Source organism: Panthera pardus, unplaced genomic scaffold (genome assembly GCF_024362965.1).
Source record: "Panthera pardus isolate Hobbes unplaced genomic scaffold, ASM2436296v1 HiC_scaffold_22, whole genome shotgun sequence".
Lineage (NCBI taxonomy): Eukaryota > Metazoa > Chordata > Mammalia > Carnivora > Felidae > Panthera > Panthera pardus.
The window spans coordinates 8199696-8215654 of NW_026526788.1; the positions used below are offsets into that span (position 1 = coordinate 8199696).

The 15959-nt window shown below is 38.2% G+C and overlaps 1 protein-coding gene across 9 annotated transcripts in view; it reads left to right on the top strand.

Moving 5' to 3' along the window:
- The window catches only part of RYR2 (ryanodine receptor 2), a 756877-nt gene that overhangs the window by 563756 nt on the left and 177162 nt on the right, over window positions 1–15959 (top strand). For all 9 annotated transcript variants that reach the window (XM_053910232.1, XM_053910224.1, XM_053910226.1 and 6 more), the window contains 7 exons: window positions 125–345; window positions 1655–1745; window positions 4184–4324; window positions 6153–6316; window positions 8505–8583; window positions 10122–10211; window positions 10997–11134. In XM_053910232.1, coding sequence (XP_053766207.1) covers window positions 125–345; window positions 1655–1745; window positions 4184–4324; window positions 6153–6316; window positions 8505–8583; window positions 10122–10211; window positions 10997–11134 — 924 coding nt within the window. The remainder of the gene's footprint in view (window positions 1–124; window positions 346–1654; window positions 1746–4183; window positions 4325–6152; window positions 6317–8504; window positions 8584–10121; window positions 10212–10996; window positions 11135–15959) is intronic.

A 15959-nucleotide genomic window follows, 5' to 3' on the forward strand; every position in this document is an offset into this window, starting at 1 on the left:
AACCCAGGTTTCACTGTATTTGTCATTTTCTAGATAATGAAATTACATGTCAACATGTTCATCCCTTTGAGAGTTGTCTACTGCCAAACACAAATGACTTTCTACTCTCACGATTTCTTTTTAGGCTGCTTTGAGTGCCACAGACATGGCCCTGGCCCTCAATCGGTACCTTTGCACAGCCGTGTTGCCTTTGTTAACAAGGTGTGCCCCTCTTTTTGCGGGCACAGAACACCACGCTTCTCTCATTGACTCGTTACTGCACACTGTGTACAGACTTTCAAAGGGCTGCTCACTTACCAAAGCTCAGCGGGATTCCATAGAAGTTTGTTTGCTCTCCATTTGTGGGTAAGTGGGAGGCCAACTCCGAATCCAGTTTCTTCTCCTTTAAGGAAGAGCATTTACTATATGGACCTTGACAAATAGTTACGAATTTTGGAAACAATTTCTGTATCAAAAAATTAATTCACTGTAGGTAGTCGCCTGTACCCAAGGTCTGAGTCTTATCAGAGCACCCTTGCTCCTCGTCAAGTTCTGGAGTGTTCCTCCAAGCCTCTCTAGGGTATCTGGCCATTGGATACAGTGCTGGATCAATTTTACTATTCTGGATGTTGGTGGGTAGGGTGACTGTGTGAGGAGTCTCTGGCCACCGTAGTGTAAGATTAATAGATTCTCCCCTTTTGACTATGTGTGATGATTTTAACTCCTTTTCCAGAAGAGAAAAGAAAAAAGAGACTTCTTAAATATATAAAAAATGATATAGTATAATATTAAAGCATTACTTATGTGTGGCAATCATGAAGGCTGACTTTATTTCCTCCAGCCTAGAAAACCACTTCCTGTAAATCGAAGTGTTCAAATGTCTTATTGTGAAAACCAGAGCATACCTTCCCCTGTTGGAGTTCTGACAGCTAACATGACAATTTCTCAAGCCCCCTAGCTGGGGTGATGGCTCCTTTCTGATTTCAAGAGTGGGTGAAAGCACGTGGCTCGGCAGTCCACTGATGAAGAAAAGTTTGCACTCACAGTAAAGTGTATGTATGGCTTAGAAGCCAGATGGGACTGAAGGAGGTGAAAAATTAGGAGGTTCTGTCTGTAGCTCCCCTGACCTTCAAATTCTGTAAAAATGAAATCAAAATACCTACCTCATAGAGTTTATCTAAATATTAAACAAAGTGAAACATTCAGGATGACCCCACATAGTAGACGTTCACTGTATGTTGATTTTTGTTCCCTTCCACCTCTGGCAAAATTTGTCTCTGCCTTTTTTTTCTCCCTCCTGTTGGGATACTTCTTCTTCTTTTTGCTTCTAATTCAGTCACTGAAGACCATTCCCACCCAGTAGAGTGGAGAAAGAAGTATTTCTGGAGGAAGGGTCTCAGGAAGCATTAGGGTCCGCCACTGTGAATGGTGGGAAAGTGAAGGAGGAGAAAAGAGGGCCATCTCTAAGGAATGCTCTTCAGATCTAGGGAGTAGAGATGAGTTGGGATGTAACCTTTTGTATAGTTGTGTAGCCTTTTGTTGATCTTTGGATTGGGGCACCTAATTAACCACCATCTGAAGAGAGGTTCTTGGCATATATAATTTAGTCTAATGAACTATTTACTTAGTTTAGACACATTTCCCTTCATTATTTAAATGAACTTTGTTCCACCAGCCAATTGAGACCTTCTATGATGCAGCACTTGCTCCGAAGATTAGTGTTTGATGTCCCATTATTAAATGAACATGCGAAGATGCCTCTTAAGGTAAGGATAGGAAATGTTTATAGTTAGTTGATTACTGAGTCCTCTGACTTTGCTCCTCTTACAATATGTACAGCTCTTAGAAACGCCATGTTTGATTTTTGATGAGGAAATTTTCTTCCAATTCTTGAAAAGGGACATATAAATTTGAGAAATGTGTATATCACAATAAAACAAGTAATAAAATATCATAGGATTTCCAAGATTGATTTCCTTTAGGTGAATGGAAAGAGAAATCACTGGGAAAAAAGATGGGCAACAAGGAAACAATGCACTAAGGTATCGTTAAGTCTGGAAAACATGGTGGTAGATGTGGCCTAAAATCTTAGCAACCTCAAGGGATAAAGAGCAGGCTTTTGAACCATTTTCTAAGTTGGTAATTTCATGACAGTTTCCAAGTGTAATTTCATAGAGTTCAAAGACAACTTCTGTATGTAGTTAGAGTTTGTCACCAATATGGAAAAATCACTGACACTTTCTCTGCCCAGCTTCATTATTCTGTTCATGAATGATCTAGTCTCATAGTGTCTTACTGACCTGGGAATATTTTTCTGTCATCTAGTGTCTCAGTCAGGACTTAGCATTAGAATATTCGATGTGTCCTAGTACGTCTAATAGCATGGCAATGGGTGGAGGTCATAGTCACGCAATGGACTGTTTTATAGGGGACCACTCTGCACTGTCATCTGGTAAGCATCGTTTTTCCTTGTGGCCACCCAGTAAGAGTGGTGGAAAAAGAAGTTTGAGATATTAATACGTCTATTTTTTGAACTGCTGTTACTCTCACCATCCCTTGATATTTAGCAAATGCAATCTTTCTCCATGAAAAATTGATTTTGGTTTAATAAATTTATATAAATTAATTAATTATGTAAAATAAATTGTATCCTTGCCCCCAATCCCATTTTTACATTTTTTATCATCTAGAGACCCTTTGCCATGCAAAATTTTCTTGATATAAATGAGCTGGAAGGTACCTGAAAAAAGAGACAGTATTACTTTATGTGATAAACTCTTTTACCTTATAGATATTTCCAAGTTAATCGAAACACATTAGGTCTCAATATTTCATCATTTGAGATTTCTAAATTATATGTGTGTGTATTTTGTAATTGAAGGGGAGACCATAATAGAAGTATTTCTGTAGTAAGAGATGTCATTTTTTGTTTGTTTTCTAAGTTTTTTTATTTTTAAAAAATATTTTTTAATGTTTATTTATTTTTGAGAGATAGAGCACAAGCAGGGGAGGGGCAGGGAGAGAGGAAGACACAGAATCCGAAGTAGGCTCCAGGCTCCTAGCTGTCAGCCCAGAGCCCGATGCAGGGCTTGAACTCACAGGCCATGAGATCATGACCTGAACCAAAGTTGGACTCTTAACCGACTGAGCCACCCAGGCACCCCTTAAGTTTTTTTTTTAGAAAGAGAGAGCACATGCGGGAGAGGGGCAGAGGGAGACACAGAGAATCTTAAGGACGCTCCATACCCAGCATCGAGCCCACTACCGGGCTCAGTCCCATGACCCTAGGATCATGACCTGAGCCGAAATTAAGAGTTGGCCGCTCAACCAACTGAGCACCCAGGTGCCCCAACATGTAGTTTGTTTTAATAACAATAATCCTTATCAATCTGTTTCCCTTCTTAGTTACAGAAAAGAGTCCAAAAACTTATCGCTGATTCATAAAGATCATTTCATTAATTCAGCAAGTAGTTGTGAATATTTGTTAGTTTATAGATCAAAAATGAACTATCCAAAGAGCTACCAAATAATTTGAAGATTCTATCCTTGTCTTTAAATTCAGTTTAGTCCTAAACAAACAAAATATGCATAGATGAAAATGTAAGAAGCAACATAGATACTCAGAAAGATAATACGTTGCATCTATAACCACCAGAGAAATATAGATAAGGAGATTACTGAAATGGAGTAGTTTGGGATGTTCAAGCTTGAAGCAAAGCCTGAAGTGTGGTGATTAAGGATTGGCAAAAGGAAGCAAAAATATTGAGAGGTAGATTTCCCTTAGAATGTACATTTCTGGTGCTGTATCCTAGAGATATTTACTTGTGCCTCTGGGTTACCCTGAGGTCAATCCTGTCACTAAGTGTAGATGTGCACATCCAGGGGATGGTGATTCATGAAACTGTGAGTAAATGATGCCATCTAATATATAGGACTCAAGCATACATTAGTAACCAAACACTCTCATAAAGACTACTGTTCTAGATGGTTTGTTCGTAAACCTGGGTATTTGGTCCTCATACTGTGATTAGTGTTAGATTTTAAAGAGGCCTAGTATAGTATTCTCCAGAAGAATTCATAGGAGATTGAGCAGTTTTGACCTTATTACTTGGCCTTTGGGTCAAGTCACATGGGTGGAAATGGGAAAAATCCAAATGGTACCTTTAAGTCATCACTTTTATAATTTAATTGTTTCCTCACATAGTTGCTGACAAATCATTATGAAAGATGCTGGAAATATTACTGCCTGCCTGGAGGGTGGGGGAACTTCGGAGCTGCCTCAGAAGAAGAACTTCATTTATCAAGAAAGTTGTTTTGGGGCATTTTTGACGCCCTGTCTCAAAAGGTGATTCAATATTTTGTGTGCTTTGTGTGACAAAATAATTTAAAAGTTGTAAATATTCCTAGTAGAATATCATCTTTACTTATTAAGACTTGTGTAGTTTTTTTTTTCATTTTTCTAACATACAACATATTTTGAGAATGTAATTGATACCGAGTTTTCTTAATTATTATGGTAGCATGGTCCTTGTGACCATAACACCATCAGAATTTAAAATGGCTAAGCATTTTAGGAAATTATGAACATGGTTGAGTTTTGGTGCATTTAAAAAAAAATGTTTATTTTTGAGAGAGAGAGAGAGCGCACAAGCACGGGAGGGGCAGAGAGAGAGGGAGACAGAGGGTCCAAAGTGGGCTCTGTACTGAGACCCGAGAGCCTTATGCGGAACTCAGACTCACAGACCGTGAGATCTTGACCTGAGCTGAAATCAAGAATTGGCCACTTAACCGACTGAGCCACCCAGGCGCTCCAAGTTTTGGCGCATTTGGACTTACCTGGACTCAAACCCTCCCTAGTCACCCTGACCTTAAAACCATGACAAAATCTTATCACGTATAAAAATATGCAGCCTCATAAAATTATAATATTCCAGTGGCCTTCCTGACTTTTCCCACTTTGCTGCTATGGAGATTAAAGTCACTCCATTCAGTGTTGCTTTCTATATGTGACATTCCCTAACACTTGACATATTTATAATGGATAGTTCAGATATTTTCAGAAGGCTGGAAGGGGATAGTATTTCAGAGAAAAATCAGAACAGCATGCTTTGTATGCTTCTGCTAAAATTATTAATCGAAATCAGCTTGAATTCCCAGGTGGACATTATTAGACAACCAGAGCAGGATATCCAGAAGTTTGCTACATAATAGAGTCAAGTTCATCTGTGATTACAGTTGGAAGCTACATCTTGATGCTTTCTGTTACCGAATTGCAAATGTTGAAGGTATTTTTAGAGGAACTTACAGCATTAACTTACAATTGAACACTTGAAGTGAGATAATTTTTAAATAAATATTATTTTCTATTTTTTGAAACATCTGTAAATACTGGGGTGCCTGGGTGGCTCAGTCAGTTGAGCGTCCAACTTCAGCTCAGGTCATGATCTCACAGTTTGCGAGTTCGAGCCCCACAGGGAGCTCTCTGCTGTCAGCGTAGAGCCCGCTTCAGATCCTCTGCACCTCCCCTGCTCACACTCTCTCTCTCAAAATAATAATAATAATAATAATAATAAACTTTAAAAAATTAAAAATTCATAAATACTAATTTAATTAGTTATGTGATTAATATACAAATACCCCTTCCCAGAAATTTTGACTGTGCATATTCCCTATAGAATTTCTTTCTCGGTTTAGAATTTTATTTTTCATACCTTTGTATATGATACAGATCAGTTAAAATTTCTCACTCTCTGGAATGTTCCTTTATTTTTCAAGTATAGCCTTTATAATATGGTACGGCGGTATTCTATAGTTATGCTATTCATCTACTGAATTTATGTTTCAGTTGTAAAGACATGTTATACATTTAGAATATCTGAGTATATTTCATTTCAAATATTGGAGAAAACCTCTTAGAGAAGCAGAGTTTGTATTCTTCTTAAGCAGCAACTCAGTAACTCTGACTTCAGCCTGTCTCACGTTTGATGGGATTTCAGGCTACATATACTTTCCATTTGCTAGAGGAAGAGTCTGCGAGGGAGTTACGTTAGCCTGGGGGTAATTCCGATCTTCTCTGACAGCGCTGTGCCAGCCACGGCGATCATTCTGACGACTTTTGCTCAACAGTAACCCAGGCTTTTGGTGTTTTGTTTTGGTCCTCCATTTCTTCCCAGAAATATGAACAAGAACTTTTCAAACTGGCACTGCCTTGCCTGAGTGCCGTTGCGGGAGCTTTGCCTCCAGACTACATGGAGTCAAATTATGTCAGTATGATGGAAAAACAGTCATCAATGGATTCTGAAGGGAACTTTAACCCACAACCTGTTGATACCTCAAAGTATGGACTCTTTCTATTGCAGCAGATTTTTATTGTAAATGATGTGTGAAGTCTGAAATTGAATAAGGTACTAATGTGAACTTTCTCTAATCCATGCCCCCTTTGAATTGGTATCCTTTTGGTAGGGGTCCCTTTACTTGACAGAATGAACAGTGGTGATAATAATGATCATACACATGTCAGAAGTAGATAACGATGTACCTTCTAGGCTACGTCACATAACCCGGATTCTGTGTGTGTGACCACATGATAGTATCTGCGGTAATGAGAATCAAGAAAGGATATCAGCTATATTTGTAGCTGAAAATTTACCCCAAGTGTTTATTAATTGCAGCCAGCCTCTGTAGCGCATCTGTGACTGGGGGTGATCCCGGCAGGGCAGAGCTGTTCTGTCAGCTGCAGGGAGTCACTGCTACATGTCAGCAGCGTCTAAGGGGTAGCACCTGGTGTTCAGCATCATAAAGCACAGCATGAGATTCCAGGGACTATCAAATGAGAATATATGTGGAAAATGTAGCATGCTGTTAGAATGCAACGTGACAGCCTTAACCACAGATCAAATGTTCCGTCACATAAAACTGCTTACCCGTACTCAGTTGCGTAAATTGTTTTTACAAACGGGATGTCTCAGTACTTCAGGTGTTTGGAGTCTCAGCATTTTTGTTGTTACTGTCTTTGAGTAGGACCATGGTTTCCCATTTGCGAGGAAAGCTGACTCTCCATGCCACATTATCTTATCGATTCCGTGGTGACTCCGCAAGATTATGGTGTTAGCAAGGCAGTCAGTGGTAGTTCTCATCCACGGCATCCGAATTGGCTTGGGAGTTCAACTTTCAGGCTTCTGGGTGGCCCCCCAGCTGGTTTAGCTTCCATAACAGATCAAAAATTCAACCCAAGTGGTATGCCATTAGTTTGATAATGCCTTAAATTTGCATGTTTGGTATTTGATGACAGTCCCGTGAGAAAAGACTCTACCCCCCAGTATTTGGCTTATGTGATTGATCCTTTGTTTCTCTTCCAATGTAAGTAAACCAAAATATCACATATTCAGTTCCTACATGGGTAAGTTTGTGGCTTGCTAACGTGATATAATCCACGATTTTAAAATAACATCAGAACATGTGGTGGTCTTGGTGTTGATTAATTAGATCTAACTGATTAACAGCTGTCGGGCATGTGTATTCATTTACCTAGGCTTACCCCTTTGGGGCCTTCTTACCAGACTAGGTTTACTTAGTGATATCAATCATTGCTACATCTTTGTGATTTTTATATATTGTTTCTTAAGTATTTCTGGGTCATATAGTTCAATTCCTGACTGATAACATTGTTGCACAAGAACAGTAAACCATCTCATTATGCTAGGTTTTATTTAGAAGTCAGTTATCAATGGTAATTGTGTTAATAAGTTATATGCATGAGTGAATGGAATTATATATATATTTGATTTTCCGTTCATTGATCTATTTGATATTCCCAAGTCTCATAGTTGGACTTGGTCATCAGTTGCATGCCCTTATCATCTGTTGAAGAGATCAAATGTTAAATATGAAAGGAATCGAGAATAAATGTTATCAAGATCACAGAGCATGAGTAGTTACTTTTCGCTATAGTCCATAGTAATAGTAGAATGTTATATGTAGACCACAAAATTTAAAATCATTAACACATCTCTAGTCGTATGACATTAATTTAAAATTTTAGTACATTGAAAAAGTGTCACCGGTCAGATTTCAGGAGATCTTTTACCTACCTATAGTTGTTGCAGAAGAGACTTAAGTCAAAAAGGGAGAATAACTTAAAAGAATGAATATGGAAGGGAAGTATGTCTTTAAGCTCATTAAATCTAACCATATCTTGATTCAGGTTTAAAAAAATTTTTTTTGTATGATTGATTATCCTCGTCTTTGAATATATTTTAATTATATTATATATAATTTTTAATATATACAACTTCTATGAAGACATAATAAGTTATGAATTAATACAAGATGAGCAGATAAGCACATTACCGGCTTGATTTATATATTATTCCTGCACTAGGGAAAAGCAATACTATGTTAAAATGATTTTTTAACAGTTATGCATCAAGTGGGATTTAAGCAATCATAAGCTGTGAGTAAATTACTGGTATGATTTCCCATAAATCCTGTAAAAATCAAGCTTTTTTTCTTTATTTTTCTCATAGCATTACAATTCCTGAGAAGTTGGAATACTTCATTAACAAATATGCTGAACATTCTCATGACAAATGGTCAATGGACAAGGTAAAAGCCAGAGTATCACATTGTCATTCAGTACTGAATGTACCCAATGAGTGGCCACCACCCAAATATTTCTGACCATGACTATTTTCTACCTTAAAGTGAGAGCTGTATCTAGATTAAGAAAGAATATTTAATTACGATTTGCTAATACTGTATTTGGTTCCGCCATTAATACGTGTAATCCAATATGAATGAGAATATCTGTTTATCAAAAGCACAGTTTTAGGAATAAAAATTCTATTAGTGAAATAATAAATACAGTTTCTAAACACATATTGTTTGGGAGATAATCATCATCAGTGGCTTTAGGAAGAAAAGGTGACTGTGGGTCAGAAATCTTTTAAAGAAACTTTCGCTTCAAGAGTAATTTTATATTAGAGAAATCTTGAAATTATTAATCGGAAATAGTGATTGTTTATACCTTCCAGTCTTCTGTAATAGGTCTTACTGCTAAGTAGATCTGCAGGTCGCTAAAAATAAACTGCATGGCAAGTTGACATATTTTATTTGTATTGTCAGAAGAATGCAAGCTGATGAGTTAAGTGACACATGTCCTACATATCATGAAATTCTCTAAAAGGAACCTTATGGCTGTGTAGTCACATTATGTTGAGCCTGGTTAAACTTGAGAGATGTGAAATAGATTTGTCAGAGAAATTGAGCTGAGATGATGCGGGAATCTAAAATAAGCATGTACTGTTGGCGAAGTGAAAATCAAACATCAAAGGTTCCGAGGTGTTGTGTTTATGGAGCAGCTCTGTATCATCCTGTTAGACTTTATATTAAATTTCAGTTCTTGCCTTCGCCAATCAGTCCCTTTCTCCTAAGAAACCCTCTTTTTGTGTTGATGAATGTGTGGTTCTTTGTTCACTAATTTATTTACTAGGTGAGTCAGTCCGAGATAAGTGTCTGTTTTATGTAAAGACTCTATTAGGTACCAAGCTGGTGGTGATGGAGAGGAAATTTACAAGAAGGCTGTCCTGAGCTATTGCAGTCTAGTTACTCAGATTCCATGGGCAGATATGAAATGAGATAGGGAAACGGTGACACGTACAGAACTGCAAGGGCAAAATCATGTGGAACAAACATGTTGAGAGTTAATTGAATACTGGAGTGGACCAGACAGTTAGCATTATTCAGAGAAGCTTCCCAATAAAAACAGCACACTCCAGTTTTCCTGCTCAAACGAGCATTTCGCATACACATCTCAGATGGAGGGTCCCGAGATGTCGCAGAATCAACATCATGGGGGCCGCACACCCCGAAGTTTGCTCAGCGGGGGAGTGCTTACTGACGTAACTATAGACCTGGATCTGTTCAGGGTGTGTTTAATCTTTGGATAGAAAGATTTGTTCTCGGTAATTATTCAAAATAATACTGGTTAGGATGGAAATCTTTATATTGACTTATGCTGGGTGGAATTCAAACCTTAGCCCATATCTTGATTTATTTTTATTTTACTAGTACACACTTCAACACATACATACCTACATTCTCAAAAATTAACGCATGTAAAACAATTTTGATTTTTTTTTAAGTTGGCAAATGGATGGATTTATGGAGAAATATATTCAGACTCGTCTAAAGTTCAGCCGTTAATGAAGCCATATAAACTATTATCTGAAAAGGTGAGGTTTCTTTCTTTTTTGTTATACAGTTTTAATTTATTTTGAATTTTTTTCTTTATTATGTAATTTCTTATTAAAATGTTTTCTTTATTTACATATGCTTTTTAAAAAACCTTTATTTAAAGGTTGCAATTTTTAATTTTAATCTTTTGTCTTTTTTTCCTCTATTCCTATTTCTATGAGCATTTAATAGGTTCTTCTCTACTTAATATTCTTCTGTTCCTTTTTGATATTTTTTTCCTCCTCAATATTTTTAAGGTCTTTAGAAAATATTCTTACGTGCTAAGGAGTTTCTTGATGAGGGATAAAGAAGTAATATTTACAATGATTATTACTTATAATTTTGCATGTATTTTACTTCTTTGCGGGGGGGGGAATCAATATCTTGACAAATGAAGTGAAAAGGACTTTTTTAGCTTGGTGCTTATGGAGGAAGAGTTTTTCTCATCTGTGCATTCAGATGGTAGAAAAGCCTGCACTCATGGTTCATATAATCTGACACTGTTTCTCCTTTTTAGTTTCTATCTAAAATATCAGAAGCTGGGAAACTAAAGAAAACTAACCTCCAACGAAATAATACGCTGAAATCCCTCTTTGTAGCATTAGCCAAATTAGATCTCAGCTCACCCTGTGCTTTTCAGAATTTTTACTTTCCTTTTTCATTTCTAAATAAATAATGCCAGTCTTCTTTTTTTTTAAGTGAAGTGAAGGTAGTCTATTTCAGATTTTTTATTTGGATTCCATGCACCTCCCTTTTTTTTTTTCCTCTTCCTTTTTGTCTCTAGGAAAAAGAAATTTATCGCTGGCCAATCAAAGAATCTTTAAAAACCATGCTGGCATGGGGTTGGAGGGTTGAGAGAACACGGGAGGGAGACAGCATGGCCCTCTACAACCGTTCTCGTCGTATTTCTCAGACAAGCCAGGTAAGAACACATCGGTGAATGCACAGCTTATGTTGTTTCACAATCATTTGAATCTTTTATTTAATTAGTGGGTTTTCCAAAACAAATAAATTGGAAAATTACGAAGACTAACAGAATGTTTTAGAAGAGGAAAAACCATGTTTCTTTTTAAGTGAAGTTAAGTCTTGGTTAAAACTGGAGTTTATCAGGTGATGCTTCTCCTGGTTAATCTCTAAAGGAGTGCCCAATGGTGAGGTCTTGACATTTTACTGATGAAGCCTTACGTACAGTGAGATTGTCTGCAGAGTTCTCTTCTCCTTTCGAGAAAGAACTGAAGGTTGGTTTCTTAGGGAACAGTGGGATCGTCAGACAGTGATCCTGATCTAGAACCCAGACGAATGGTCCACACAGTGAGCTTGACCACCTGTCAGCTTTTCAAAGGCAATATATGCAACCATACAGGCAGAGCAAGAATTCAGAGAGGAGCACCTGCATGGCTCAGTCGGTTAAGCGTCCTACTTCATCTCCGGTCATGATCTCATGGTTCATGAGTTCAAGACCCGCATCAGGCTCTGTGCTGACAGTGCAGAACCTGCTATGGATTCTCTATCTCCCCCTCTCTCTGCACCTCCCCTGCTCACACCCTATCTCTCTCTCAAAAATAAATAAATAGACACACACAAAAAAAAAAGAATTCAGAGAGCACCTTGCTAGTGGGTCACATCAAGGAAATCCAATCAACTTAGCAAGGTGCTGGCTGTGGGGCGTCAGTGCTCAAGATGCGGCACAGCCTCAGCCTGAAGAACCTGGAGTTCAAGGTGGGGAGCAAATGCTAACTATTACCTGTGGCCCTTTCATCTCTCCTGGGAGCCAAACCTGTCATTTCCCTTTTCCAGACTGCTAGGGCTACTATGTTCGGTTCGCACAAAATATCATGTGTATTATTGCCGTTTTTTAAAGAAAATAAGGGCATTCATAGCATGTGTTTCCCATGTTTCATATTTGAAATAGATTGAGTTCGGATTTGGGCATGTTGTACATTAAATTCTCTTAAGTAAGTATCATGTGGGTGGAAGCCATAAAAGCATATTTTACCTTTTTATCATGTACGCACACATTTCTGACTAGGTTACATTTTGTTTTAATCTGTTTCAGCACATACTGAGCACAAACCCTCCGGTAGATGATAGGAACATGAAGGTGATAAGGGCCAAAAACTCACAATGTGGTGTCAGAGACAGGCAGGTTAGACCTACTTCAACATAGTACAGGAAGTTTTCGACTCGTGGTGTGTACCAGGTGGTGCAGAGTGCAGAGGGTGGAATTATTCTTTTTTCCCCTCTAAATTGGACAGGAAATCCAAAAAAAATTACTGTCTAATGGGGGTGATTTAAGCTGTGCCCAGAACAAGAAGGTAGATTCTCCCACTGCCCGTAACAGCAGGATTGTGTCCCCTGACTTAAAATTGCATGCGTTGTATTTATTCCCTGTCTTCCTTACTCCTTGCTTGTCTCGTAATATTGTTCTCTGGGGACTTTAAGCTCTCGATAGATTCTATCAACCGAGACTCATAGAACCATGTCTTAGTCCTTACTGGTTTTAGAGGGACGTCATACATGTGTGACATATGATGTGCGTTGTTATATCTCCTGTGTGATTTCAGTATGCCAGAGGCACAGTGCATAGATGAAGGACGAAGTATCTGGAGGTAGACCGAGACTTTTTAGAAATGTACCATCAGGCATGTTACTTGATCTGTTTGAGTAAATGTTAACACCCCCATTTTTTTTTCTTTTTAGTAAATGATAACTCTTATTGTTACTGCTATTATTTAAATATTTTTAATGCCAGAGAGCATTGCATGGTAGATAAGAGTGTTTTTGCGTTTGTAGTGCATTGACCTATTAGTAGTAAAGAAAGAATATTTCTCTCAGTATCAGAAATGGAGAGCAAATTCCAGTCGATGCCACCAATATATTTATAATCTTGTCATTACTTTTATTCAGAGATTCTTTAAGCAGAAAGCAACATTACTTGAAATGTTAACGTATATTATTCCTTAATCACTAATCTTGTAGTTCTGTCATCTTTTTCAGGTATCATCGTGCCAAACTTTTTAATGTCTTTTCTTTTCTCTCCGTTGCTGGTTTCCCAGAAAGCTTATAAAGATATTTTCTATTATGCAATAGAGAGGCTCTTTTGGATAAACTAAGGAACGCTTTTTATAGCATCAGTTTATAGTAAGGAATATAAATGGGTGAATTGAGAGAGGTCACTGGTCGATGTGATTTTGGAGCTGAATTGTCTCAGCTTCCTTTCACATGGGGCTCAGCTCTCCCTCTGCAAGGCAGAAGCAGCCTGGATTTAACCGAGCGAGGTCTGGCATAGCCTGCCTACGTTGAAATCCTGGCCTTACCACCACGTAGCTGTGTGAGCTCGGCAAACTGGTTAACTTCTCTGTGTTACGGTTTTCTCATCTTTAAAATGAAGCAAATGAAGCATCTATTTTAAAAGATTATTCTGAGGGCTCATGAGTCACCTAAAAGAGTAACTGGCTGGGGCGCCTGGGTGGCGAAGTCGGTTAAGCGTCCGACTTCAGCCAGGTCACAATCTCGCGGTCCGTGAGTTCGAGCCCCACGTCAGGCTCTGGGCTGATGGCTCGGAGCCTGGAGCCTGTTTCCGATTGTGTCTCCCTCTCTCTCTGCCCCTCCCCGTTCATGCTCTGTCTCTCTCTGTCCCAAAAATAAATTAAAAAAAAACAAAAAACGTTGAAAAAAAAAAAAAAGAGTAACTGGCCTATATTTCAATAAATATTATACTTAATTATTACCATTATTATTTTATGTGGATCAATAACAATTTTAATGTTTTTTGTTTGCTTTGAACACCACAGGAAGACATGAGTCCTGATTTTAGGAAGTTTACTGCTCCATTAGGGTTTTGTAATTTGCATATGCAAGATACCATAAGGGCTTGGGCGTGGCCAATAACAACTTCATAGGATATAGAATATATAGAAGTACAGATAGGAAAAAGTGAGGAGATACTGATTAGAGAGGGGGCCTAAGTAGGCCTCTTGGCAAAGACAGCATGGAAGGAGGGCGTTTCTGACAATTTCAGGCACATTCCACAAGTTCTTAACCATTACTTACTTGTCCCCAAATTGCAAGTTCCTATTTATCTGTTTTTCAGTATTGCAAATACAGGATATAAACTATTTAAACAAATGAAAAGTAATTTTATAACCCGGGATGAAGAGAGAGATGGGAATGAAACTTTTGGAAAGTGTGACCACCTAGAACTAAAACGCAAGCTAGGACAAAACAAAATTTCATTCATTCCTTCAACGGATTCTTTATTGAGCACCTGTTGTGTTCCAGTCATTATTCTTAGCTTTTCAGGCAGATCAGTGGACAAAATAGACAAAGCTCTGTGCTCTCATGGAGATTACATTCTTGTAGGGAAAGTAAGCAGCAGATATGAGGAAATTATGTACTATGTAAAAATACGATTCATACTACAGAAACAAGAAAACAGCATGGAAAGGCAGACTGGGAGTGCAGAGGGAGGGGGTTGGGTAACATTTGTGGATGAGTTGCAGTTTTATACACGGTCGTCAGAGTGGATTTCACTGAGAAGACGAATAGAGATTTGAAAAAGGCGAGGGAATTACACGGAGTTGGGGGAAGAATGTCCCAAGGAGTGCAGCAGCAGTAAGGTGGGAGTGACGCCTGATACATGTCAGGGAGATGAAGGAAGTGTGTGTATATATTGGTGCTGAGTGAGTTGGAGCTGGGTAGCCAGGAGAAAGGTGGGGGTGTCTCAGAAATCAAATCACGTGGAATGTTGGGAACAATTTTGAGAAATTAGTGAAGTTCTTTGGACTCTGACGGAATTACTTTCAAAACTTGATGCTGCCATTTTCTATGACTTTTGAAATAATTCTTCTGAAATTTTCTTCTCCTTTTGAAATGGTGAAAAGTGACCTCTACCTTTTAGAGTTGTTCTAAAGAACAAAAGACATAATCTGCCTGCCTTGCGCATAACCATGCACGTGGGGGCCGTTACTGTTGCTAAAACCACTGGAGTTAATTACATTAACGTTCAAGCCCCTCGTTCGGAAATGGTGCATGTTTCGGGCAACTTGAAATTATAGCAGCCTTGGCCGCTCTTTTGATTTCTCTGTATATGAAGGAGAGAAATAGGTAATGAAAAATATAAATAGAATCTGTCCCTGACCAAACAGGCATCAACTTCACATTCTTTAACCCAGCCTCAGTAACTTAATCTAAAGCTAAAATGATAAATAGTTAGACATAGTCAAAGAGGATATGAAATACTGAGAATTTTATTTTAGGAACAAATAAAGTTATTGATACCAACTCCATTTTATTCATTTATTCAATTTACAGAGAGTCTAATATTGTTTATTTATCAGTTTTAAGACCTAGGTTTGCCATCATGTCTGTGAGATTAGGAATCACTTTATCATTGTAGTGTTGGCGAAGTCTGGCTTGTGCCACGGCCTCTGGGAACATTACGACCAATAAGGCTCAGCCCACGCCCACAGATTTTTCCCATACAGTGGAAGAGTTTAGAGAATAACAAAATAAATATTTTGGAAATACAGTTCTGACAACAGAGTGGAGAATGAATTAGAGAAGGAGGATATGGAAGGCAGAAAGACAGATTCCTTGGGAGGACACCATAGACATCCCTCAAAACAAGACAAATGTTAAATATCTGAATTAGAATGGAGAGAGTGGAGATGGAGGGAAGTGGACGTATCCCGGAGGGATTTTTAAAGTAGAAAAGACAGAGTTCTGTGACTGCCTGATATATGATT